We start from the raw sequence: 26,562 nt of genomic DNA, 5'->3' as shown, positions 1-26,562 counted from the left end.
CAAAGTTGTGTGCACCGCTAAAGAGAGCCCCACCCCATGCAGAGAGCAAACAATGAGCTAAGAGGAACTGTCGCAAAGCTTGGCCACTGAAACACAGTCCTCCCTGGAAGTTTTCAGGGTTTAACGTGGGCATCTGTAGATTTCCCGATCTCTTTAGATTGCAGGCATCTTGACATCTTGGCAACTGCCTAGTTAATGCCAGTGGCCTGTACCATATTATGGAAAACTGTTAACTGCTTAATTGGGTAATTTTCAAAGAAAGTAATGTTGTTAAATGGGGCGAAATAAGAAGTTAAATTTGAAAGTGAATGTGTTCAAATGAAAGGTTTGATAATTGCATCTGTTACTACTTAGTTTCATAGGCTTTAATTCTAGTATGCATAAAATATTGGGCAAAATTGCACTTGACTAATTTTTTGAAGAAAAGTAATTTATTCTGTCAAGAAATAAAAAAATAGGCTTTGTGTATGGTTAAACTGTAAATCTTATGTTTACAAAATACTGTAATTTTCAGGAAATCACTGTATTAGGAATGTGCAATGACTTATATAAATAAAAGCCATTTTTAAAACTGTTTGGGGCTTGTGTTCTAATTATTCCCCCCTTTTTTTTATTTCTGTTCTTGCCTCTGTGTCTGAACGGGCATGTCTGTGCGTTTCTTGGTAACCTCGGGAGCAGACAGAGAACCGGGCACAGTAAGTACTCAACCGCCTGCTGCACATAATACATTTCCCTTCCTCCAATGCACCCCAAGCTGCCTTTTGTGAAACAGGCACAGACACGTATATTCTCCCTGTCTCTCTCAGCGACCTGGTTTTTTTCTTTTTCTTTTTTTTTTCATATGACTATCCCCCATTTCCCCCTGCCTTTTGTCTTTTATTTATTTATTTATTTTTAAATAAAACTTTCGTTAGGTGAGAGGGACATGATTTGGAGGCAAAGCTGTCTGCTATGATTACTCACTTGGAAATATGCTTTGATCTGTAGGTGCTCCGAACCCACTTTAAAAATATGTTTATCATTGCATTCCGAGTCCAGGTTGCCTCTAGTTTAAAAGAGTATTCATTTTTATCTTAAATCAGTTTTACAGGCAAGAGGTCACAATCCATATGTGAAATTGGTTAGTAATGTGTTATTTCTACCTAAACCATTCATTATCCTCTACAAATGCATCTTAGTTGCTAGGTTTCCATATCTGGTTTTCCTCCCGTAATTGTCTTTGGAGGGTGAACTTGAACTTTAATTTATTTTCAACTGAAGAACCGTGTGTCTGAGTAAGTTCTTAAAAACAAGGAAATTCAGTGGACGGAGGTTCTGGGCTTCTACGGTTCCATTTTTTCACCAGCCTAAACCTTGGCCATTTTACATACTGCACGTTCAATCTGTACATGCACTTGCCAGTTAGCTGTGGGGAGATCTGTACCTAAAATGCATCTCTCAAATGTTGTGGAGCAAATGGAGTGAGAAATTGGCCCCTTTCAGCTGGGATGACCTACAGTTTTTTGCCCCCTTTCCTTTTTCCTTCCAAACACGGCAGTATTTTGGCCATGTTAAATCTAAATAAGGTAGCAAAATTGGGATACTGAACTTTTAAATCATTCTGATCCTTTTTTTTTTTTTTTAAATGAGTTTGGGGGAAGATACGTAAGTCATTTGAGTTTGAAAAGTTCCCCTTACCTCTTCTGTGTAGAATAGTGGCACTTTTAAAATTCTCTTTGAGACTGATCTCAGTGTACTTTATGTATCAGGATGCATTGGGGGCATTGGGTAAGGGTGAAAGGATGGGGTAGCTAGTTTTAAAATCCTTGTACTATAAGTTTTCTCTGGAAAACGTTGGGAAGGAAAGAGGGGAGGAAAAATTACAGCTAGGGAATAAAATATCCTACTCCCAAAGTACAAACCTAAGTAAACTGACTTTGATGGAGGTGACCTTTATGGTTTTTTTTTTAACAACTTTATTTTTTATTTATTTATTTATTTTTAATATATTTTTTTTTTCAACGTTTATGTTTATTTTTGGGACAGAGAGAGGCAGAGCATGAACGGGGGAGGGGCAGAGAGAGAGGGAGACACAGAATCGGAAACAGGCTCCAGGCTCTGAGCCATCAGCCCAGAGCCCGATGCGGGGCTCGGGCTCACGGACCGCGAGATCGTGACCTGGCTGAAGTCGGACGCTTAACCGACTGCGCCACCCAGGCGCCCCGGTGACCTTTATGTTTGTTGCTGGTTCAGTGTCACTGTAGATTGTCATTGTCATAGTTTTTTATACCATGTTCTTTTAGTAGAGTGTCAGATTAAAAACCCTAATCCTAGACCAAAGAACAGAGATGGCAGGAGACGTTGAGAAAGCTCCTGTCCTGTAGTCTGCTGCAGGTTTTAATTTATTGAGCTTATGCTACGTTTAGAACTATATTTCTAATTTAGCTTTCTGTTCTCAGGACTGTTTCATCTAAAAACCAATATATATTTATTGAGTACTTACTATATATGTAAGGCTACATGGGAAATGCAGCTATAGTTAGAGATATGTAGGCACACATATTACAGGTCTTTTCTCAACTGAGGAAATGTGACAAAAATACTACAAGGTTTAAGCCTGTAGAAAGTTTCAGCAGGAGTTCTAGACAATTGTTGAAGGGGTACCATGGTATGTATCTCTGAGATGCCGTTGCAAGACTGGTGTTTTCCATACTGCTGCGTGTGTATTTTTGAGTGTATCGAATAACTTCCTATTTATATTTTTGGCTGATAAATGTAAGCAAGAACTTAATTCATTGGGGAAGTGAGGGTGGGTGGAGGAAGGGTAAGGAGTTCTACCCTCCAAATACAAAACAGTTCTTGAATTTCAGACAGCTGTGGATTGTTTCTAGGTCCTCATGGTGAGTTCACAGTCTGGACTGTTAAGTCAAAATATGGTGGATACATTGCATAAACCAATCTATGCAATAACACAAAATAAATGGTTAATGTGTTGTTTGCATATTTCTTTCACAACAAATTTTACACAAGTTTCTTAATGATAATTTTAATGGGTATTTTCAGAATAAGTATAGGTACTGTGTTTCCTGCCTAATTCCTACAAGCATCTCTTGGTGATGATGATATAAAATGAGAAAACGACACTAATTTGTAACCTAAACATTTAATTCAGTCTGTAGAGAGGAATGAAATTGTTCACTGTCCACATAAGTGGGATTTCGCTGCAGTTGTATAAAATGAAGTAGCTCTTTAAACTTTGTGTAAAATTGAATATGAAAAGCAATGGATAATGAGATGATGTGTACTATTAGTTGCCTAAAATATTGTAGTACTTACTTATTTAATAAAGTGGTTTGAATTATGAAGTATTTTACTTGGCAGAAAAAGTCAGTTGATCACCATATGGTGGCTGTGGTTTGTTTTTTATTTTTTGTTTTTTTCCCCCAACCAGTGAAGGGTTGAGGGCAGTTGCTACAGGGCACTGGTTTTCAAACCTTATGGTCTCAGGATCTTTACATCTTAAATTAAAATTATTGATGACCCCAGAGAATTTTTGTTTATGTGGATCATATATTTTGAAAATTTTCTGGAAATTAAAAAAAAAAAATTAAAAATCACTTTAACAGGTAAAGAGCTACTTAATTTGGGTTACCGTAAATAACATGATTAGTGAAAACTATTTTCCAAAACAAAAAATTATAGTGGGAAGAATGGCTTTGTTTTGCATGATTGCAGATATCTTCAGCGCTTGACTAAAAAGAGGATAGATATATTCTCGTCCACATCTGCATCCAATCTTTTGCAAGACATTGTTTTGGCTGAAGTATAAGGAAGAAAATCTGCCCCCATAGAGATTTGTAACAGTCTCTGGGAACCTCAAGGGGCCCTTGGACCAACCTGAGAACCTCTGTCATAAATAAGGCTAAGGAGTTCTGAAACATCCCACGCTGGTATATAGTCTTATTTTTTTCCTGCTGTTCTTTCTGTATTGAACAAATACGATAATTATATGTGTCAAGTGCAGAAGTCAGGGACTTTTATAGATCCAGAGGGGATGTGAGTATGTATGGATTTTCATCTGTGAGTCTAAAACTGGTTTGTAGATAGTTTGTTTGTTTACTGTTAGTGACAAAATTATTTCATTCCCTAGTTTAAAGTTTTGTTGGTAGGAAAACAAATGAGCCCTACTGTGGCCTGTTTGAATGTAAAACCTAGGAAATGAAGGTACTAAGGACAGTGAAAATATGGACACTATTTTTTAAGTTTCTTCTTTTTGACAGGGATGAATGATAAAGGTGGTAACTTTTAAGAGGGTTTGCTATTTGGCTATTGATTTTAAATTAAGATTTGACTACTGTTTTTATTAATTTGCAAAACTTGTTTGCTTTTTTTTTTTAAACATAAGGCTGCTTCTCCGAATGCTACAGTTGAGCAAAGAAATATGACCTAACAAAAAGGACTTTATTTCTTATGTAGTAATAAAAACTCGAGATATTTCAATTAATTTAAAGGTGAATTGTGTTCAATTTTGGATGAAGGAAGTATTTAATAAGTCTGCTTGAAAGCTCTGGAATCAGAGAATTGACAAAACGTTGTATGGCTTTTGAAAAAGTATGACAGAACATGTGTTTATTTTTTTTAACAAACATTCATTGAGCACTTACTATGTGCCAGGCGCTGTGTAAGGCACTGCATGTACAGTTAACAACATGGGTTTGAACACTGGATTTTTGTTGATAAACACAATATAGTACTTTATATTTTTCTTCTTCCTCATTATTAACATTCTCTTTGGCTTACCTTTAAGAATACAGTATGTAACACATATACAATGTATGTGTTAATCAACTGTGATCAGTAAGACTTCTAGTCAGCATTAGACTATTAGTACTTAAGTTCTGGGGGAGTCAAAAGTTAGGCATGGATTTTTTACTGAGATGGGGGCGCCCCAAATCCCCACACTGTTCATGCGTCACCTGTACCTGCTGCCATTTTGCAGTGATGCCTTTTAATGTCACAGTCAAATATTTGTTGAATGAAAAACACTGGGATACCTCACACATGTGATCACTATTTGGAACATTTGGGGAAGGGAGAAGACGATGGTGATAGGTGTCTGGGAGAGACTCCAGAGCAGAAGCAGAGTCTGTGGACTTAGGTGGGGCACACAGATGGGCTTCAGAAGGTCCTTGAATCCCTCTCCACTTGTGTCCACATTGTTCTGGGTTCGTGCTCTACTTTCATCAAATTCTCAAAAGGGGCTCCTGGTCCAGAAAAGCGTAAGGATTGTGGATCTGTTTAGAGGTCATAACGGTGCAACACCATCATCTTACTGGTAAGACACCAAGCTCAAGGAGGCTAGGTGCCTCTAATCGTGTAGTTAATTAATGGAGGTAGAGATTGAGATTATGTCTTGCCCAAGGGACTGTTTTGTCACTCTCCCATAACTGACTTCTAGAATTACTAAGTTCATCTTTAGAACTTATTTAAAAATAATGATGACAGCCATCACTTTATCTCCTATGAGGTGGTGTCTTTGTGTTTCTTCTGTGGCTGTTGCACTTAACTAGATCTCAGTGGAATTCTCACTGCACAGGCAAGGTTTTTCATCCTTTTGAACATTCCCCTAGCCTCATCTGTGAATTGGTGATGGAGTCTGCCTCACAGGGTGAGGGGTTTTAGGGACCACAAATGCAAAGTCATCAGACATAGCATAGCTTTTAGGAATGTTCTCCCTGTCCTCCCTACCTGCAGAGTAGCAGGACAGCAATAAATGCATTATTAGTCATGCTCAATGTAGTGACTATTGGTTTCTTTTCCTTTTTTAAAATGTGTGAGGCATGGGGCTCCTGGGTGGCTCAGTCGGTTACGCAGCTAACTCTTGATTTCCTTGGGTCAGGGTCATGATCTCAGGAGAGATCAAGCTCTGCATTGGGCTTTGTGCTGACAGGGTGGAGCCTGCTTGAGATTCTCTCTCCCCCCTCCTCCCTTTCCTCCCCTCCCCCAGTCCCCGCCTCTGCCCCTCCCCCACACATGTGGGCTGACTCTCAAATAAACTTTATTTAATTTTTTTTTCTAATGTTTATTTCTTTTTTGAGAAAGAGAGAGTGCAAGCTGGGGAGGTGTAGAGAGAAGGAGACAACAGAATGCGAAGCAGGCTCTAGGCTCTGAGCTGTCAGCACAGAGCCCGACACGGGGCTCGAACTCACCAACCATGAGATCATGACCTGAGCTGAAGTGGGACATCTGACCAACTGAGCCACCCAGGTGCCCCTAAATAAACTTTAAAAAATGTAAGGCAGTTGTGAAGATGCGGGCCGTTGCTAATGTTTCTCAGTGTCGAGATAAGACTGACCTGAGTCTATTATGAACTTGATTAGTTTCATGCTATTCAGTTCATGAAAGGAGGAGGTGTTTCCACCTAAACGTTTATGAATTTGTGTCCTGGCATATTTCAAGGGATTGCCTGGAAATTAAGGATAAAACTGAGATGAGTCACCTAAAATTTCAATATTTAGGCACTGTGGAAAACACTTAAGTTTTCTTAAGCAGTTGTCTCAGCAGATTTCCTTTTTGGCAAAATTGAAAACTGTGCTTAAAAAATCCTCTGGGAAAACTGCTCACTGCATCACTGCTGTGGGAAGGGTGAACCCTGAAGAATGGAAGGCTCCAGCAGTTTCTAGGTGGTGGGGAGTGGTCCATCCCTGTACTGGGCGGAGGGGTCTGTCTACCGTGGATGCCGTAACTCACTGAGTGGGTACCAGAGCCTGTGTGTAACTAGAGAAATGTTCAGGTTTTATCTCACTGTGCTTACAGTGAAGATCGGCCATCAGGCGTCTTTACTAAAAAACCAAAAAGCAGATGGAGAATATTTCCTCCCTCCAAAGCTGTTTTCAGACTTCAGTTTGTGCTCTGCAAGTAGGAAACTTAATGCCCATCATTTCGAGTAGGTTTTTGAAAATTTTATTTTCCTTTTGGCCCCATGATCATTTTTACCATTCCTTCTGAAACGTAGTAAGCAACAAACTGTGTGTCCATCTTTCAGATGAGAAGAGGTGGATGTGAGTGCCATCAGATATTCAAGTAACTCACAGGCAAGTCCTGACCCAGTGCTTTCTAATTTCTTGTATTAGAAAGTACCTCATCTGAGACTGGAGAAGGAAGGGGGACATTAACAGCGAAGCAGAGCTAAGTGGCTGTACAAAAAGTGTTTTTAAAAATGATTTGAAATATAGATTTGATTTTTGCTGTCACCAGGGTCCTGATCAGGGGGAATGAAGTTGTCATGAGGGCATTTAAAAGTTACTTTGAAATAATCGTATTTGTCGTGTACGCGTGGTGTGTTTTATTTTGCTTTACCTGGAGAACGCGGTAGTGGAAGGGCAACCCGGGGACTTAGCAAGAGAGGCCAAGGGTGACTATATAGTGCCTCCTCCAGACCACGTATTTACTGGGTCTGTAGGTCTTCTACCTGGCCACCATCCTTTCTGAGAGTTCTCCTGACTGAAGCGCTCATCTGCCTCCGACAGCGCTGAGTTCCTAGATCGAGGTGCGAGAACACGTGGCTTCTTTCCCACATTTTGCATTCAAACCCTATGAAAAATGGACGCATACCCTTCAGACCCTCCAGCGCTCCTAGGGCGCAATGAGGGTGCCAAGTGGACACATTTCCACACATCTTCACTCTCTTACACTTCTCGCCATTGACAAGCGGGGATCCTGTTAGTTTTAGGGGTTAAAAATGCATTTGTTGAAATGTCAGGCACAATCTGTGAATGACCCGTTGGACTGCCGCAAAAAGTACGGCGGCAGGGTGATGGCTTAATTGGCACCAGGTGTAGCTGGAGAAGGCACACAGATGTGATGGGGGTGCGTCACTACCTAATTGTTTTAATGTTCACCGAGAAGTTAATTGTCAGTGTAGAGTGTGCTAGCAAATTAGGTTCCCACTGCCTTAGTGTAACTGAGGATAAATGAGGTGTCATGAGTTTCCAATCTGTACCTCTGACACAAACACTTTTCCTGCGGGGAGGAGAAAGTTCCCAAGGGGAATCAGCATGGCAGCTCAAGAAATCCATTTGAATAATGTGCATTATTTTCACATTAGGGAAAGCTGTCTAGCTTTTGCTTTCTCCACGAGTGAGTTTTCCTTTCAGATTTGCTGCTGGTGGCTTCAAGGTTTAGACACGGTTGGCAGAAGAGTTGCTTTGAGGTCTCAGAATCGATGAAGGATACATGAAGGCTCTGTAACAAGTGTTCTGGTAACACTGACAGTGTAACATTCCATTAAACTCGCTTTCTTTCATATTTTCTGGAGTTTACCTTCCAGAATATCTCCACCGACATGAACAGCCATTACTGTTAAATTGCTAAAGAAAAGTGCAAGTTTTGGAACAAAGGGTATAAAGACTGGTTTTCATCTGTATTGAAGGATCTGGGTCTCTCTGTCTCATTTTTGAGTAGATATTTAGAGCATGAAATAGAAACGTCATTGTCCAGGGTGGTGAGAATAAAGGTCGTACAAAGTCCAAAACTTGATGTACTTGTTTGATTCAACTGAATGAACAGTCTCCAGGTCAGCAGGCTCTTAATGCTTAACATCAAAAGTTCTTGAATGAAGGTATGGTTTAATAATTGCATGTGGATGTTTATTTTTGATTTACGAGAATAATACATTGTCCACTTCTACCCATGAGGTTCAAACACTCTGCCAACTCTCTAGGTGCCAACTTGCACCCGGAGAACTACAGCAGGGAATAGTCCTGGTATGTGTTTTTAGAAAACATGTTTCACCCAGTTGGGATAACGGGATCAGGATCCAGTAGCTCAAGGTAGTGTATACCCCTTGTAATAGATCTGCCACTTTTTTTCTTTTCTTCTCTGAGTAGCTCTTTTACTCTTATAACTGTTCTTAACCATCACATCACTGAATGGGAGGAGAAACGACCCTCAGGGAGTGTATATTAATTGTAGTGAACAACTCGCCTGTTGTCAGGGAAGGTGCACACTGAGATTTTATGTTCTCCAGATTTTTTAAGAGGGAGAGTTCCCTTGGGGAACATGTTTTCTTTGTCCCTGCACCTCATCTATTTATTTCATGTATAGTTTTCTACCTACAGATGGAGAGAACCGTATGCCATGGGGCTGACAGGTCTTGTGGACCCTCTTTCTTCTGACTGGTGGTCAGCATTGGAGGGGGATCTTTTTTTTTCTCTAGAGACCTGTCAGATGTACCTCTCCCTTTACTGTTTTCCTTGGCTCTCTTCTCATAAGTGTGTGCCACATGTACAGAAAATCATTGCGGTTTTAGAATTTTTTTTCATTTTTAATGGTTTTTTAAAGTTTATTTATCCATTTTGAGAGACTGGGGAGAGGGGCAGAAAGAGGGAGAATCCTGAGCAGGCTCCGCGCTCACATGGGAGCCCGATGCGGGGCTCGATCTCACAAACCTTGAGATCTCTACCTGAGCTGAAATCAAGAGTCAGACACTTAACCAGGGTGCCTGGGTGTGTCAGTTGGTTAAGTGTCCAGCTCAGGTCAGATCTCACAGTTTGTGAGTTTGAGTCCTGCATTGCATCGGGCTCCGGGCTGACAGCTTGGAGTCTGCTTGGGATTCTCATTCTCTCTCTCTCTCTCTCTCTCTCTCTCTCTCTCTCTGCCCCTCCCCCCACATGCTAGTTCTCTCTCTCTCTCTCTCTTTCAAAATAAACAAACAAACAAAAAGTCCGACACATAACTAGCTGAGCCACCCAGGCACCCCATGGTTTTAGAATTTCAGTTTGTTTTGAAGTCATAATGTGTTTTTCGACCTTGATTTGCTCAGATTTGTAATCTCCCCTGTGGCTGTGTAAATCTCCCAATTTCGAGCTCTTGTGGAAGATACAGAGTAAATAAGATGATTTTGTTTAGTTAAAACAGAATTTTAAAAACGAAGGGAAACTTACATGCAGTCTCAAAAATCCCAGACCTCAGGACATTTGTAATAGAAATTTGCCCAGTAATTATCGTTTTTGAAAATTTCTGGCAGATATTTAAATTTTACCAGCTGCAAGGTGAAATAAAACATTGAGTTTCTTGGCTAGAATTAGAGTATATCAGTCCGTGTGATAACCCTAGTCCTCATGCGGATTGAAAAAACTCTGATTCACAATTAAATATTTATTTGGCAGATTAAATGTTTGAAAATGAACTTTACTTGATGAATGCTGTTTAATAGATTAAAGCCTTTCAAAATATGAACGCTGGGAGAAGTCTGGTGGCAACTAAGTCTGCACAGCGGCTAGTGGCCGTGGTTGACATCGCGTGAAGTGATGCTGTGGGTCCCTGGACTACTTTGAGTTGCCCTCTGCTGACGCCTGTTTTAGTTTGCATCTTGGGTTGCAAATGGCAGGATTCGGGAGTGGAAAGGCAGGAATTTGGGACTGTCTTGGGGTCATTTTAATATAGAATGTAATTTTTAAAAATATGTTCACAGTTTTTGTATGGTGGCATAAAACCAAGTGTGTGTGTGTGTGTGTATGTGTGTGAGAGAGAGAGAGAGACAGAGACAGAGACTGTTAAGGAATCTGAGTGTGTGTGGGGGGGGGGGGGTTGTCAGAGAAAGCATGCAGCTTGCATTAGGTATTGTTCTGTCATATTAGAATGTTAAATGGGTAGGGGCGCCTGGGTGGCTTAGTCAGTTCAGCAACGACTTTGGCTCCGGTCATGATCTGAAGGTTCATGGGTTCGACCCCCACTTTGGGCTCTGTGCTGACAGCTCAGAGCCTGGAGCATGCCTCAGATTCTGTCTCCTCCTCTCTCTCTGATCCTCCTTTGCTTGCACCCTATCTCTCTCTGTCTCTCAAAAATAAATAAACGTTAAAAAAAAAAATGTTAAATGGTTAAATGTTAATGGTTAACAGAGCCAGTGTGACTTTTAAGTGATAAGTATGTGGGGGAAAGTATTCAATGTACATAAGTTACATATAAGAATCACTCCTCTGGGAGTGGAGACACTGAATAGGAAGAGCTTTGTGACTTTAGATAAATTGCCTCCCCTCTCTGGTCAGCCTCCAGATAAAAGGAGGGGGATGAAGAGGATGAATAGTAAGTCTGTTTAAGGTTGCTTTGGCCTCTTCAAAGGTTTGATCTAATTACCATCTGTATTTCCAATGTACAAGTCTAAAAAAACAGTGAAGCAGCCTTAAGTTTCATCCTTTTGCCTTTTTCAATGTTGATTAAATGTTAAAGGTTAATGTTGAATGTGATACTATATTATCCAAGTCCAGATCTAACAAATCAAGATAGAACTCTAAATTTTGAAAAATCCAAATGATACTCAGTCACTACCCAGGAATAATCTTTTTATTCTTACAGTGTGTATAAAATGGCTCCTAATGACTATTACTCACCCTTGAGCTGTGAGGAACAGAAGCTGGTGTGTGAGGAAAGCACAGAGCTCTGGGGGGTAGGGGGAGCTTATGGTATCACGAGACAGCCACTAATACCTGTGAAGTCACTTTTGGGTTTCTGGGGAGTGCACAAGGGGTCCATGAAGATTAGGGTCACCTAGGCAGTAGTTTAACCAAAACAGCTGTTGTTGCCGACAGTGAAGTTCATTAGGCTGGAACTGTTTGCTTAAATCAGGAAAAACAATGAAAGCAGTGTCAGAGCTGGAAGATGTCGGGGACGGTTACACAAAGGAGACTGGGTTCATGGGAACAAGGGTAAAAGGAAGTGGTCTGTTTTTGGTGGGGCTGCGGCATGAACCAGCTACCCCCTGGCTCCTGACTGTGGCTCTCCCAGGCCTTTCCACCCACAGTCTTTGGGGCCTTGTTTTGAATCCATTTTATGGCATCAAAGTTACCATGAGACATTGTGTTTCGTAACTTGTCTGAGTCTGCCATTTTGAATGGAGCCAATTTTCACATAAGTAGGGGTGCTAATTACTAGCTGTGTCCAAATTTAGAGGAACTTCCAGAGCTTTTCAAAACCTATTCAGATTATAGACCTCATTGAAGCCCTTCATGCGGGAATTACAGGAGTAACTTCTAACGTGTAGAAGCAGAGGTGTCAAAGCTTGACAGGCTTATGGGTCCGGCTATAGAAATGTCACTGTTTCTGACAAATTGCATTGTTGCTAACAGAAGTGTAGTTTACTTTTATGTTTACAATACCACTTGACATCATTAAAAAAAATAATAGGATCCTTAAAAAACTGTCTATGAATGGCTGAGCGGTTTGGATGTCCAGTGCTGGTTATAGCAGGAAGGCTATGGAGAGACTTAACTTTAAAATTGCATGTGGACACCAAGCCTATGCTGCATTCTTCAGGGCACTGGGGCAGCTGTAAAGTTGAGTGCGCTGTGGCATTGCCCTTAATGCATCTACCTGGTCAGTGTCTGGACAAGGAGACTTCAGAGCTGATAACATCGAAAACACAGGCAGGTGCATTTATTGGACGCTGTTTACACCTGAGCACAAGCTGCTCCTCCCCTCCATGGCTCAGCTTTTAGGAATACGCATTAACACTTTCAGGAGTTTTCTTAAGTCTCCTGTGTCCTATTGGGGGCGCCGGGGGGGGGGGGTGGCGGTGAGTCTGGGTCGGAAGGGTTAGTTTTTAGCAGACATTTACTAAGGTAATTAGTTTAGGGATCCAGCCAGCTCACCTTTCAGCCCCACACACCGTGCTAAAGACTGTACTCGGAGCTACTCTGTATTGAATTGCATGGGTCCCTCCCTCTGCTTTTATGAAAGCATCCTGCATTTGTATAGCTTGAATGGTCATGAATCAAAGCTCAGCTCACTTCGGTGTCAGCCCCTGCAGTGGGCAAAGAGGCTTCAGATTGCCTCCTGGTCCCCAGTTTTGATTTCCTCCTGTGTGTGGTTGAGCTGGGAATGCTCCCATGGTGAAGTCCACAGTTTTCACGAGGAGGCTTTGAGAGCCGGCCACCTGGCTATCATCTTGGACTGGTTAGGAGCGAAGACCCCCCCCCATCCCCCACCCCGGCTTTTAAAAATTTGTTTCTGGTACATGCCATTGCATTAGGGGTGGTCTAACTTAAAGGTTTTCCCCAGCCCCTTCCATTTTAAATTGTGGCAGAGAAAGGTTACATAATTGTCTGTTGGCCCTGGACATCCTCTTGTTAGTTCTCCTACATCTTGCAGAAATTGGGGTTATCTGGGCTTTGTGAAGGAGATTTTTGCACAGCTCCTTCAGTATTGTTCAAGGCAGTAACACATCACTGAACAAATTGCCCCCTTGCATATGCTAATCCTGTACTTAAAAGGACTCATTGTAACTTGTTCTGATGCTTTAGCCTGAGGGGAGATGGGAATTGAAGGGATGGCAGATCGTGTCATGTGACCCCCAAATACCTAAAATGCTTGTTTTCTTTGGGTCAACAGTTCCTACTTGGCACTTGCGAATGAAAGTCTCCTGTGTGGTTGGTAGAAAAGATTAGTCCTTGCTCCTGCTTTTGTGTGGGGTGCTGGCCTAGCTGTTGAAGATTCACTGGCTGAAATGCCCGCTTTGGGTCTTAAATTTCAGTGCTATTGCCAAGGAACACCAAATCTTATTTTCAACACTAAATTAAAAGAATTCAAAAGAGTTCCTTCATTGTTGCTGTGGAAAATGTGATTTGCCTTTTAGGAAGCCACGCTGTTAATCTCACCTGCTCTCTCGGTGTGTGTTTTTTGAGGGGCACACATTGACTGTTACAGTCACAGAATACGTCTAATAGAATAATATCGGGTTCTGCTCATAGGCCATTTATATTCCTGACCAGGAAGTCGCAGTGGGAAAGAATAAAAAACACATCCTCATGTAAACAGCAAGCTCCCATTTCTCTAACAGTAAAAAGAACGGAAGAACATTTTAAGTGAGTAGGGCCTGAAGGATCCACCAGGCTTCAGATGGTTTGATTGCATAGTCAGGGTCTCTCTTTTAAGTGCTTGAACCTCCATAAATGTTTGCCATCAAAGTCTTCAGCCAAGATGAATTAAATGGAATGAAAGGCTGTATAGGTATCACCTTTCTAATATAGCTGTCACATCCAGGTTGGGTTTTCATGTGTACAAAAAGACCTGGGAAGGAATCCTTGATTTTTTTTTTTTTTTTTTTTTTTTTTGTCTTGCAGAGTAATTCCCTCTTGGTCCCAGACAGTCTAAGGGGCACAGATAAACGCAGAAATGGGCCTGAATTTTCCAATGACATCAAAAAAAGAAAGGTGGATGATAAGGACTCCAGCCACTATGTAAGTAAATAAAGGACTTGAAACAGTATTTGTTTGCTTACTTCTAAGTGAACATACAAGCGTACTCTAAGATTTTAGTGATAATTTCACATCCTTTAAATTTCTAATACTATAAAGAGAATAGATTCTTACGTTATAAGGTACTGTTTCCCTCTAGAGCTGTAAATTATGCTCTGCCAGGCTCACTATTACATTTTAGGCTTTCTGCCTAAGTTCCTCCTAAGAGGGGATTTAAGCATGCAGGACTACCTTTGTGGACTTGAAGCCTTCGCATTTGCATAGGGCCCTGCTCTTAAAGGGACCTTGCCCTTGGTTTAATGCTCTGCTCTCATCATCTTCAAATTCTCAATTTTTTTTATTTATTTTTTTTTTTTTTTAATTTTTTTTTTTCAACGTTTTTTATTTATTTTTGGGACAGAGAGAGACAGAGCATGAACGGGGGAGGGGCAGAGAGAGAGGGAGACACAGAATCGGAAACAGGCTCCAGGCTCTGAGCCATCAGCCCAGAGCCTGACGCGGGGCTCGAACTCACGGACGGCGAGATTGTGACCTGGCTGAAGTCGGACGCTTAACCGACTGCGCCACCCAGGCGCCCCAAAATTCTCAATTTTTGAACAAGGGCCTGCATCTTCTTTCTGTCCTCGGCCCTACAAATTCGGTAGCCTGTCCTGCTAAAATAATCAGGGTAAGAATTTCACTGTTACAGAATACCTTTTGGGATGCTGTTCTGTTGATGTATTCAGACTCATATTAGGTCTTGAGGTATAGTTCATCCTCTTGAACAGCAAGCAGTTTAGCGATGTAAGTCCATTGGTGAAAATGGGAAAAACTCTGAAGGCATCTAAATCAGACCCTGCAGACTGAGAACACAGGCCTGTGGAGGGACGGCACTTGACTCAGATCTAGCTGCAACCACATTCACAAGGAGAGCAAACCAAGCCACATGGCGATTGGCTCAGGTCCGAGGGTCATAAACTGCAGCTGATAGATGACTTGGCGTTTTCTGTGTGTCCCGAGTGTGTCTATTTCAAGATGGACACATTCCTGGGAACAGCATGAGACCAGAATGCTGTATTAGGCCACTTCCTGTTGCTTGTGGAAGAAGTGTCCGCCTCTGGCTGGCATGCAGGTTGTATGGGGGTTTACACGCTAGGCCTCTCGGCCTCCTTCTGGCCGGCTCAAGCCAAGAGCCAACAGTGGGTAATATTTCCTGAGCAACAGCTTGCTAGTATCAGGTACTGTGTGCTTTTACATGGATTGTTTCATTGGGCTCTTAACTCTGTGAGTTCAGTGCCATGACTTCCATTTTAGAGGAAGAAACTGAGGCACAGAGCTTGTAAGTGATTTGCCCAAGGTCAGAGTTAGTGGCAGAGCCTGGAGGCAGTCTAACTCCAGAATGCATTGTCTTCACCAGGCTAAGATTCCCAAACTGCTGAGGGTCTAGGAATGGATATTTTGCCAGAGGTCCTTGTATTGGTCCACACTTTGCACTATGGTAACATTCCCAGGACATGACATGCAGAAATTTGGAGGTTGCCGATAATACAGTTTTGAGTTCTGCATGAGGCTTGTGTAGATATTTAGTAGCAAGTGATTGAGAACAGAATCCATAGCTGTGCTTTACTGTTTTATAGCCTGCTTATATTAGGTATGGCCAGTTGTATAGGTAGTTCAGGGTGATGTGTTGACATGATGTTGGAGAGTCTGGGGCGAAGTCCTCAGACCTTAGCTCTTTGATGCCCTTCACACTGTACTGTGAAGGCTTAACATTAGCGGAAGCGTCCAGTGCAAAGCTGATTGAAATTACAGACTCCTTAAGGACTTCACAGGCTCATTGTAGTAAATGAGTTATTTGCTACTTTTTGCCAGTTTGTACAATATGTGAACCATTTTTGTAATTGTTTTTCTAAAAGGGAAAACCTTTTGGCTTCTATTTTTTCACTGCCGCTGTCTTTGGGTTCTTAACGCCTGAAAAACGTTTGTGCTTTTCTTAAGTCTTTTACTAAGAGAGAAAGCAAATTTTCTTTAGTATTAACTTTTTTCTTTTATTACATAAAAATATTTCTTTCAATAGGCTGTTATTTTGAATTACCCAGGCTTCCTCACTGGTTATAATTTTATGTTGTTACAGTGAATTGCATGGTGCTTTAACAACAATGATTAAAGTAAATCTAGTAACACACTGTTGGAAGAAAGTAAATTGGGTCTTCCACATGTAACATTCTAGGTGAGTTAGAAAAAAACATTTAAGGGGCTCCTGGGTGGCTCAGTTGGTTAAACAGCTGACTTCAGCTCAGGTCATGATCTCACGGTTCGTGAGTTCAAGCCTAGTATGGGGCTCTATGCTGACAGCTCAGAGCCTGGAGCCTGCTTCGGAGTCTGTGTCTCCCTCTCTCTCTCTGCCCCTCCCCAGCTTGTGCTCTCTCTCTTCCCTCTCTTTCTAAAAATAAATAAACATTTAAAAAAGAAAGAAAAAAAATTTAAAAGGTATGAATTTAAAGTTGAGGATAACTTTCTAGTTGAACATGGAGGCCCCTTAGAAAGCCATTGTGGCTAATATTCGCCCTTGTACTTATTAGTACAAATTGTCAGACACTTGTGTATTCGTAATTAACAGTGACATCAGTAAAAGGATTGTTTAGATCATAAATTCGTCACCTACTACTTTTTGAGAACCGGGACCCATGGCAACATCGTACTTCTTTCATGTACCCATTGTATTACTCTGTACTAAAGGACGCAAAGCCTTTTGGCTAAGAAAGTGGACTTTTTCAGTCTGCCCTAAACTTGATGTAGGAATGATAACATAAATTGAATAGCCTTTCTGAAGCTTTTTCAAACTTAGTGCAACCTTGCAGTTTCCTTGATTAGCAAATTTTATGGCTTTATGAAGAGAAAATAAAAGCCCAAGGGCAGGACGCTAGTGCCCTCCAGATTTTGCCGTCCTGTGTTCCTTCCATCTCTCCAAAAATATTCCAAACTGATTGCCAACAAGGTTTATTCTGAACATGTCCTAACGTTATTCCAGTCGAGTAGATAGCTTTGTTGTTTTTAGTTTTTTGCTGGTTTTTTTCTCAGTAATTAGTAACCCAATGGGAACATGGTTTAAGTTTGTCTTTGTAATTACAAATTGTCTATGAACACGAGATTTGTTGGCTGTCTTCAAGAATGATACACACAAAGCAATGACATGAAATTCTATTCTTAACATCCAGTGGGAAAGAGTCCTCTTATAAAGACATGGCGGATTTCAGATTATAAAAGAGATTCAGCTGTTACAAGCATTTATTGAGCTCTTACTAGGTACCCAGTGTTTGCAACTTGCGCTCACCAGTATATGTAGCAGGTATGCTACTGCAACGGTTCCTCCCTGGAGCTTTGCGTAGCCCCAGGTCAGATAAGTAGGAGGGAGGTGGTGTTAATGACAAGGGGCTGACAATCTGGAATGGAACCTGTAGGCTTGTCCTAGGCCATTTTTTAGTCTGTCTGCTACTAAGAACTCTTGAAATTTAACTGGGCCTCCAACCCTTTAATAAATGGCATTAAAATGTCTTTTTCCAGGACAGCGATGGTGACAAAAGCGATGACAACTTAGTTGTGGATGTGTCTAACGAGGTAACCAATCATTTTCTCAAAGTTTATGTTCAGAGTGACTTTTGAGAAAACAGAACGGTGGAGCCATGGTGTTTGGTTTCTTACAACTTTACACGTTAAAAACTTAGTGGCTCTTCACGGGTGGAACGATAGTGGTCTACCTGATGAGAACTTTTGTTTCCTTTAAAAAGAAAAATCTGTTTTCCCTATCATTTTGGATTTGTATGCTGGATATCTAGTGCTCCTTTCTTTCCAGTGCCCTCTGGGCAAAGTATGAGCATGAGGGGAGGATATGATAGTTCCTAGATGTGTTTTCCTCTGTGCTGTCTTCATGGGTGTGTTTGCAAATACCATCCTGGTAATGATAACAACATTGCACACTCCCAAGTCCCCCAGATCTAAAGGACTTAGAGCGCCCTCCTTTAATTTAGAGAATTGGTGTGGAAATAGAGTCTGTAAAGCGCAAGGTCCGTCCATTGTAAATGAAATCATGAAAACTTTACTTATGCTTGTTGAGGACCCTTCTTCTCCGCGAGCAAGCCCTGCCCATTCACCCAGGGAAAACGGGATCGACAAAAACCGTCTGCTGAAGAAAGATGCTTCTAGCAGCCCAGCATCCACAGCCTCCTCGGGAAGCTCCACTTCTTTGAAATCCAAAGAAATGAGCTTGGTAGGTCATAAGAGCCATCACTTGCCCATTTAGCAGTTTACTTATCCTTTGTGGTTCAGAGGACCCTCAAGTATTTGAAACATGGGGATTTTTTTTTTTTTTTTTACTGAGTGAAAGTTCTGTTTTTAAGTGTTTAAAGTGAGTCTGCTCCTCGTACTCTTTGTCCCACACAGTGTTTTCCTTTCTCCCTCTCAGTAGGCTCTTTTGGGCCGTGATTAGAGAGCTTCCACGTCCATTACCCTTTTACTGGGCAACCTCGTAGGTCCTGGGAAATCCTCATTTTCTTAAGCTGTCCATTTTGCCTTGTATTAAACTGACCCATTGTGTCAGGGCATGTTGGAATTGGGTTGGGGTCAGAGTGGGGATGTACTCAAATGGCCCCGGGGCCCAGGGGAAGCCTGGAACTGGCATGGGGAGGGCAGAGCCTTGGAGCCTGTTCATGCTTTCAACCGTTCAGCAAATACTGGGGAGTGTGTCATCTCATAACTCACAAAAACCGAGCCATAACAACCCTGTGTTTGATTCCTACACAGTCTTCCTAGGCATTATTCCATTTCACTGAAGGGGAGGAAAGCCTGAGGAGCTTGCCAAGTTTACACAGCCCATCAGATCCATGGCCAGAGGGGGCTGGGGTCTCTCCCTAGCCCGTGCATGCTCTTTGCTACCCCACAGCACTTCTCAGGCCTGGATTTAAAGAATGAAAGGTTGAGATGACAAGGATGATGCCCTGTAACCCCGTTACTGACTCCTGAAGGCCTCTGTGCTCGCGGGTCCACACCGGTTATGTAGGCAAGCGGGTGGCTGTGTGAAACTCCACACACATCTCTCAAACTGATAAGACTCCTTCTCGGGCTTTTGCCTTTGAGATGCCGGTTTGCTTCTCATCAGATCAGTGGCCCTGCTGCCTCTCACCATTCATCTCAATTCCACTGCTACTAAAAGGCAAGATTAGAAAATAGAGATCCTCCCTCTGACATTCTTGGTGACCGGGCCATTTGTTTCTGAGTGACTGGGAATTTTTCTCTGGGTGGTCATCATTCTAACTTGGCCCAGTTCCAAAGTCCACACGCCTGATGGAAAAATACTTTTTAAAATAAAATCTGCGGAGGAAGAAGTGTGATCATGTTCTGTGTCTCTAGCTAGAGTTTTAATTCTGGCAGGAAGAGGAAAGGTCAACATTTCTCGCTCACAAGTTAATGCTGTCAACATTGTGTGGATTTATGAAAATTGGCTGAGGGAGTAGCTAGAAGGTGCCCAGTGTCCCAGCTGCTGTTGTGATAAATTGTGTAATATGGCTTGGATTAAAAATAATACTCATTTAATTTGTTTAATGATACCAGCATGAAAAAGCCAGCACGCCTGTTCTGAAATCCAGCACACCGACGCCTCGGAGCGACATGCCAACGCCGGGCACCAGCGCCACTCCAGGACTCCGTCCAGGCCTCGGCAAGCCTCCAGCCATGGACCCCCTCGTTAACCAAGCCGGTAGAGCATTGCCTCTTGTTGTGCTTTGTTTTGTTTTTTTCCCTTTCCCGGCTTGGTTCGTTGTCTGTGCACTCCTGACGCCATTTCCCCATGAATATGAAATGCACTTACTGCCTGCCTGCCTCCTTCCTATCCCTGAAAAGCCATGATAAGAAACAGATGTTTGTCCTGAGAGGTTCAGCAGCTGCACCCTGTTCGGTCTCCGACTGTTTACATTTGGCGTTTTTAAAAAATTTATTTCCAAATAATCCAAATCCTAGGAACTTCGATGAAGTTTCCGATAATAATTCCGCATGTAAGCTCCTTCCCGAACTGTCACTGTGTGTCTGAGTTCCCTAATTCTGACTGAAACGGGTGGCCCAAGTGTGCCGCTTGCTCACGTTACTTGGCGGGTTTTCTGCCGGCTCATCCCTCAGGAATCACTGGTCTCTCCGGCAGGAGAAATTGGGAGGGTTTCGCTGAGAGTCGAGCGAATAAATTGGTAACTTTTGACTTTATCTTCCTTAACACCTTGGGCCCAGAGGAAAATAGGCCCCAGAATATTCCTCCTGAACCTATGCTTTGGCTTACTAAACCCAGGGTCAGGTTTTTGTTTGGAATTGGTACCAAGGAGTGGAAAGTTTGAACTGAAGGAGAAATCTTGGATTTTATCCAAACCTTCTTTTGAGATTAAGTCAAGTAGACAGGTAGTGTGTGGGCCTTGGTTTGCCGTCTATGAATTGGGTACGATACTGCTGCTTCATTTTAATTCCCTGATTTCTCAGTGGTGCCAAGCCTATACCAAGGAGGAAGTGGTGGGCAATGCTTTCCTTGGGGTCTCTTTTTCCCTGGAGAGGACTTCAGTCAAGTTGGTGGTGATCAAACCACCCACCCAAGCTTTCCCGGCTTGTCCTCGCCTCTCATGAACGGCGCTAGAAGGGACCCCAGAGCTGACGGTCAGGCTGGACCACAGCGGCCGGCTGAGTCACGTCACGCGCGCGGCTTGTGCTTCCTTGCAGCGGCCGGCCTGAGGACGCCGCTGGCGGTGCCCGGCCCGTACCCTGCCCCGTTCGGGATGGTGCCCCACGCCGGCATGAACGGGGAGCTGACCAGCCCCGGCGCTGCCTACGCCAGCCTGCACAACATGTCCCCGCAGATGAGCGCCGCCGCCGCCGCCGCCGCCGTGGTGGCCTACGGGCGCTCCCCGATGGTAGGTGTCCCCGCCCGCGCCTGCGGAACAGAGCCCCAGTGTCCCCGAGCCTGCTGCCCTCAGCATGCCGCTTCGTGACGTTAGGGCCCACCGCGTCTTGGATCACTGTTTTTGTGGATGAAACTAGGAGTGTTAAGGAGCTGCTTTGATGGCTCTGGGGACGTCCGATTTTCTCCCCCAAGGTAGATTTTTTTATTTGTTTATTTTTTGGAAAGCGATGGAATGACTCAAATAGCTTACAGATGCCTTTGCATGCATTTTCTTCAGGTTTTTCTCCCCCCTCTTTAATTATTAGGAAAAAATATTTGAGAAGCTGTAACTTCTTCTTTCCGTGCCTTTATTATTCTTTAAACCCAACAGTGTGGCTCAGGTATAAGTAGTGATCTCTCAGAGCAACAGGGAGAAAACAGGGATGACTGAAGCCTTCAGGCATGTTGCCCGTCTTCTTGCCCTACTTTTTGCCACTGTGTAAACCACCTCCTTTTTGATCCAGAAGATACAAAACTGCATGCAAAGGGTAAAATCAACTGTAATCCTTGACTGCATCAGAGAAAGAGAATAGATTATACCGAATAGAAGTCCCTATATATTCTCTTGACTGGAATATGTTGTGTTCATATTTCTCCTCTCCCTCTTCAGATAGTGTTACCTCCAGTAGTTGGGGCTGAGAGTGAAGTTTGTGTTTTTTTCTCTTACATTGCACTAGTAGGAACGGCTGTGCAGTAGAGGGCAAGATAGTTTTTTGGCTTTTTTTTAAATTATTTTTGAGGGGCAGGGGAAGGGCCGAGAGAGAGGGAGACACAGAATCTGAAGCAGGCTCCAGGCTCAGAGCTGTCAGCACAGAGCCCAGTGTGGGTCCTGAACCCACGAATTGTGAGATCATAACCTAAGCCGAAGTCAGACGCTTAACCAGCTGAGCCACCCAGGCACCCCGAGGGCAAGATAGTTTAAAGCAAAGTGGGCAGCCAAGGGACTAGGTATCTTCGTTAGGGCGCACAAACTAGGGAATCTATGAAGGTTTAAGCAGTGACTGTGAAACTGGGAGGTTATTTTGCCCCCTTGGGACATTTGGTAATACGTGGAGACACTTTTTACGATCAGTAGCACTGATACTTTTGGTACGTATTGTGTAGAAGCCAGGGGTGCTGCTAAATGTCCTGCCATGCCCAGGACAGCCCCAAACTATCTGGCCCAAAAACATTGATTGTGCCAAGGTCAAGGAGTCCTGACTCAGGCAGCATACTGCTCTCTGCACTTGTTTGGGCAAGGCAGGACATCCTAAGTCCACAGGAAGTATTTACTGTGGGAAGCTGGATCTCCACGTACAAGTAGACCATGCTCCAGCCCACCTCCCCAAAAAGATGCGTAGCTTGTCATTTAGAGGTGCTTGTATTACCTCTTGCATTATAATTTTTCTTTTGAAAAATGTTAGCACATGTTGCTTTGGAGATCTAGGAGTTTCTAGTGAAAAGTCTTTATAGATGTTCACAAAGTGCCTACGCTACATAAACTGAGTCTTCAATGCCTTATTTTGTTTCCAGGTTGGGTTTGATCCTCCCCCTCACATGAGAGTACCTACAATCCCTCCCAACCTGGCAGGAATCCCTGGGGGGAAACCGTAAGTACCTCTAACTCCTCAGTTTTATTTTAAAGGCAATTACTTAGTCATGGGTATTAGCAGACTAGAATTCCAAAGGGAGCACAGGCTTGGGCGTTTCCAAGGAGATTTCTAGTGCCTTTTCCTGAGGAGTGTTAACACTTTCTATAAATAGGCACCTTGTAGGTGTCATGCCTCTGTCTTCTCACTATGGGTGATCTCATGCATTTAGTTATTTCTGGAGAGAAGCTGTTGTAGACAGGGACCAGGAGGAAGGCAAGAACCGGGGGTGGTTGGCCCTCCTTGCTTGACCCTTCTTCAGAAAGCTGCCCTGCTTTGCCTTTGGTCAGAGGGTAGCTGCTGGAGATTTCCAACGGGACTGTGTTGTGAGCAGTAAGCTGTCACAAACTCTTAAAATCTCAAACTTGAAACAAGTTGTCTTTTTACCCAGCTCAGCGCTACCTTTTTGTTATTTTGGTGGAAACTAGAGTTGTGCAAAGGGTAGTTGTGGCATCTGGGCATCTGTTATTGGACCTCTCCGCCCGCCCACTGAAGTTTGGTGCGTGCTTTACTCTGAGAGGTCCAGAACTACAAAACACAGAATGGCTTTGACAGAAAACAAGAAAGATAGATTAAAGGGGCAAAAGAGCATTCAGAATTTGGAAAACCCTGTTGGTTATTCTCCCAGGGTCACTTAAAATCACTTGCTTCCATATGTTAGTAATTAGAAATGTGATTTTAAAGAATTCCGAAAGTTCTCAGTTTTTGTACAAAGCAGAGTAAACTACGGGTGTCTGTCTTATCTGCCATCGTGCACTCTGCCTTTCTAGGACCTTTTACAATTTTGGTTTTTCCAAATAGGGTTGTGTGTCATAGGCCTTCAGTTCTTTTTCTTTTTCTTTTTTTTTTTAATGTTTATTTACTTTAAGAGAGAGTGAGCATGAGCGGGGGAGGGACGGAAAGAGAGAGAGAGAGAATCCCAAGCAGGCTCTGCCCTGTCAGCTCAGAGCCTAATGTGAGGCTTGAACTCACAGACCGTGAGATCATAACCTGAGCTGAAATCAAGAGTCAGATGCTTAACTGACTGAGCCCCCCAGGCGCCCCCAGTTTATTTTTCTTATACTCTCTACCTTTGTGTGGTTGCTTTTAGCTTTTATTTATGTGTCCACTGTGTATTGCATATTACATTATTCTGAGTGGTCCATTCAACCACCTGCTCATCTTTGTGTGATTTTGATTGGAGCCTTTCTTCAAATTAACCAGCAGCATGAGGAAGAATGGAATTCCTTACTCCCATCACCTGCATTTTGGAAAGCAGATTTCCATGGCTGTACTTCACATGCATTGAAATGTCTGTTTCATGGTAATTTGATTCATGACGAAATGAGAGTTTTGTCTATAGTAGGAACTGGTAGAGATGTTAGGAATTTACAGTGACATCTAGGCCCAGGGAAGAGCAGGACTGGGGCAGGGGGAGGAGTGTTGCAAATGCTTTCTTACCTGGTAGATCTCTTCTGATTGAATAACCATGAACTGCTATGTCATGTATTTTCTTGGGTATGCCCCTCTGCATCCAGCCTGAGATGCCCCAGGGCACGTAATGGGTATTTATCTGTCATCTCTGGCAGTGTGGCTGTTGTGTGTCCTACAAACTGGTGAGAGGATAAAGGGCAAATGAGTAATGTGAATAAGAGGCAATAATTAATAGTAACTGATGAGTCTTCAGGGGAATAATGCACAAGTAATGCCAAGTTCAACTGGCCAGTAGGGAAAGCCAGTTTCAAGAGTTGGAGGTGTGGGGGTACGTCTGGCTGCCAGGACCCCACCCTGAATGGGATATGTGAGGCAGATGGGGTGGGGTGACAAGAGCAATGAGCTGTCATGATGGTGTTGGAGGTTGCTGTGCAGAGGACTATTAACTCAGACCTAACTAGGTCCTTACAGTGGTGTGTGTGTTCATAATGCAATTAGACACCAAGTTTAAACCTTCTGTGAATGATAATACTGGTGTCATTTATTAAAGCCAAAATATTCATGTCCTTGGCTTGTGAGCACGTTGGATTTCTTTGTGTTCACAGCTCCATTATAGGATACGATGTGTTCAGGGACAATGACAGTGGGTTCAGCAGCAGAGTTGTGAGGGCGAGTCTCTGGATCAGAGTGGTCACTGCTCTCCAACACAGTGAAAATACATTTTTTAGGATTTTCTTTTAAGTTTGAGGGGAGCTATATTATGTGAGGATGATCGAGTTAATATCAGAGGGAAAAATGGGAGTTCACCATTGTCTTTGGGGTCTGGGCTATACATTTTACTCCCCTTGTTTTGGTCCATTAATTAGCGTGAGAGGACTTCCTGTCCTCATTGTTGAGTAAAGGAATACTTCTTGAGGCAGTGCTTCTCCAGTTTTTTCCCAACATGACCAAGATTGGTACTCTTGTAACAGACAAGTACAGATGAATAGGGGAAGAAAGCTCGAAAATACAAGCCCAAGTTTTTTATTACAAGAGTCAGCTGTCAGGAACTGACTTTGTCAAGCTGCTGTAGAAACGTTTTCAACACCTACTCTCCATGAGTGAGCTGATGTCAGTGCAGAGAGTAGCAAACGTTTGCAGACCACACTTTGAGCAGCTTTGGTGTGAAGCACTTGAGAGAAATGGTGGAAAAACCAGCATGGCCAGGGTGAGGGTGAACAAGGTGTGGTAAAAGTTTGCAGGTGTCACCCTCTGAGAAATACCAATTGAAGTAATATTTGGGTAGGGTGATGGATGGCTGTCCGTGGACATTTAAGCAAGATCCACGTGTCAGACTCTGTGCTAGATGCTGGGCAGGCTCTAGGAAAGAGAATGTTCATCTTCCCTGCCTTTGGGGGCCTACTGATGTGGAAACATTAAAGGGACAAATGCTGTGATTACACTTGTGAGAGGTGCTGTGGAGGCAGAGCAGTGTAAAGAGTGACCACAGTTAGGACGGGAAGGGCTTCCTTGGGGTGAGGGAGATACACAGAAAGCTGAGGCTTGTGCAAGAGAAACAAGCCCACAGGGCAGAGAAAGTGGAAAAGGTGGGCCATTGTAGGTAGAGGGGACAGCCCATGACCTATTCCTAGGGATTCATGTGCAAACGCATGGGTGCCTCCCGAGAGCGGGCAGTACAGCCAGAAGAGTTCAGTTGGGGCTTGAGGGACCTTCAAAGTGCCTCTAGCGTAAATGTCTACCCGTGCATCAAGTCACCTATGATAGCCTCTCCAGGTGGCTGTGTGCCTCTGACCGAGCATGTCTAGTGACAGGGACTTGCGGGTGCCTGGAGGAAGCCATTTTCCCTGGCTCCGTCAAAATTGCTCCAGCCCTTGAGCTGAGATCTGTCTCCTTGGAACCTTTATCCATCAGTCCTGGTTCTTTTCTACCCCTGGAGACCACACAGTGCACCACTAATCCATCATCCCCACAATAGCCCTTCAGATATTTGGAGACCACCAGCTTGCCACGAGGCTTCTCTTCTGACTGAATATGTCCGTTGCTTCAGCCCTCTCTTGTGGGATGTGATTTCAGGTCCCCACACCATCTGCTCACTAAAATCTAACAGTCACCTCCCTCTTGTCCCCTCTTTCATAGATTTCATTGAGACCTGCTACATAGGCATGGGGGACCCTATTGGAAGCTCACAGCTTAGTGATGGAGAGACTACATTAATCAAATAATCACAAAAATAAGTGCATAATCATAATTGAGAAAAGAGCTATGACCGAGAGGAACACTATCCCATCAAAGCATGTGACAGGCTGATCCTTTCTGAGAGGGTCAAGAAAGAGTGTTCTGA

At 43.1% G+C, this 26,562-nt stretch overlaps 1 protein-coding gene across 4 annotated transcripts in view; it reads left to right on the top strand.

Moving 5' to 3' along the window:
• TLE1 (TLE family member 1, transcriptional corepressor) overlaps positions 1 to 26,562 on the top strand; it is a 91,650-nt gene that overhangs the window by 45,407 nt on the left and 19,681 nt on the right. For all 4 annotated transcript variants that reach the window (XM_047102617.1, XM_047102605.1, XM_047102626.1 and 1 more), the window contains 7 exons: positions 679 to 695; positions 14,097 to 14,213; positions 17,775 to 17,828; positions 18,325 to 18,477; positions 19,818 to 19,962; positions 20,961 to 21,151; positions 22,693 to 22,769. In XM_047102617.1, coding sequence (XP_046958573.1) covers positions 679 to 695; positions 14,097 to 14,213; positions 17,775 to 17,828; positions 18,325 to 18,477; positions 19,818 to 19,962; positions 20,961 to 21,151; positions 22,693 to 22,769 — 754 coding nt within the window. The remainder of the gene's footprint in view (positions 1 to 678; positions 696 to 14,096; positions 14,214 to 17,774; positions 17,829 to 18,324; positions 18,478 to 19,817; positions 19,963 to 20,960; positions 21,152 to 22,692; positions 22,770 to 26,562) is intronic.

The sequence above is a fragment of the Lynx rufus genome, unplaced genomic scaffold (genome assembly GCF_022079265.1).
Source record: "Lynx rufus isolate CCGP_SWC_20201006 ecotype Redwood Valley unplaced genomic scaffold, mLynRuf1.p SCAF_10, whole genome shotgun sequence".
Classification (NCBI taxonomy): Eukaryota; Metazoa; Chordata; class Mammalia; order Carnivora; family Felidae; genus Lynx; species Lynx rufus.
Note: the sequence above shows the minus strand (reverse complement) of the source record. Positions and strands in the feature narration are given on the sequence as shown.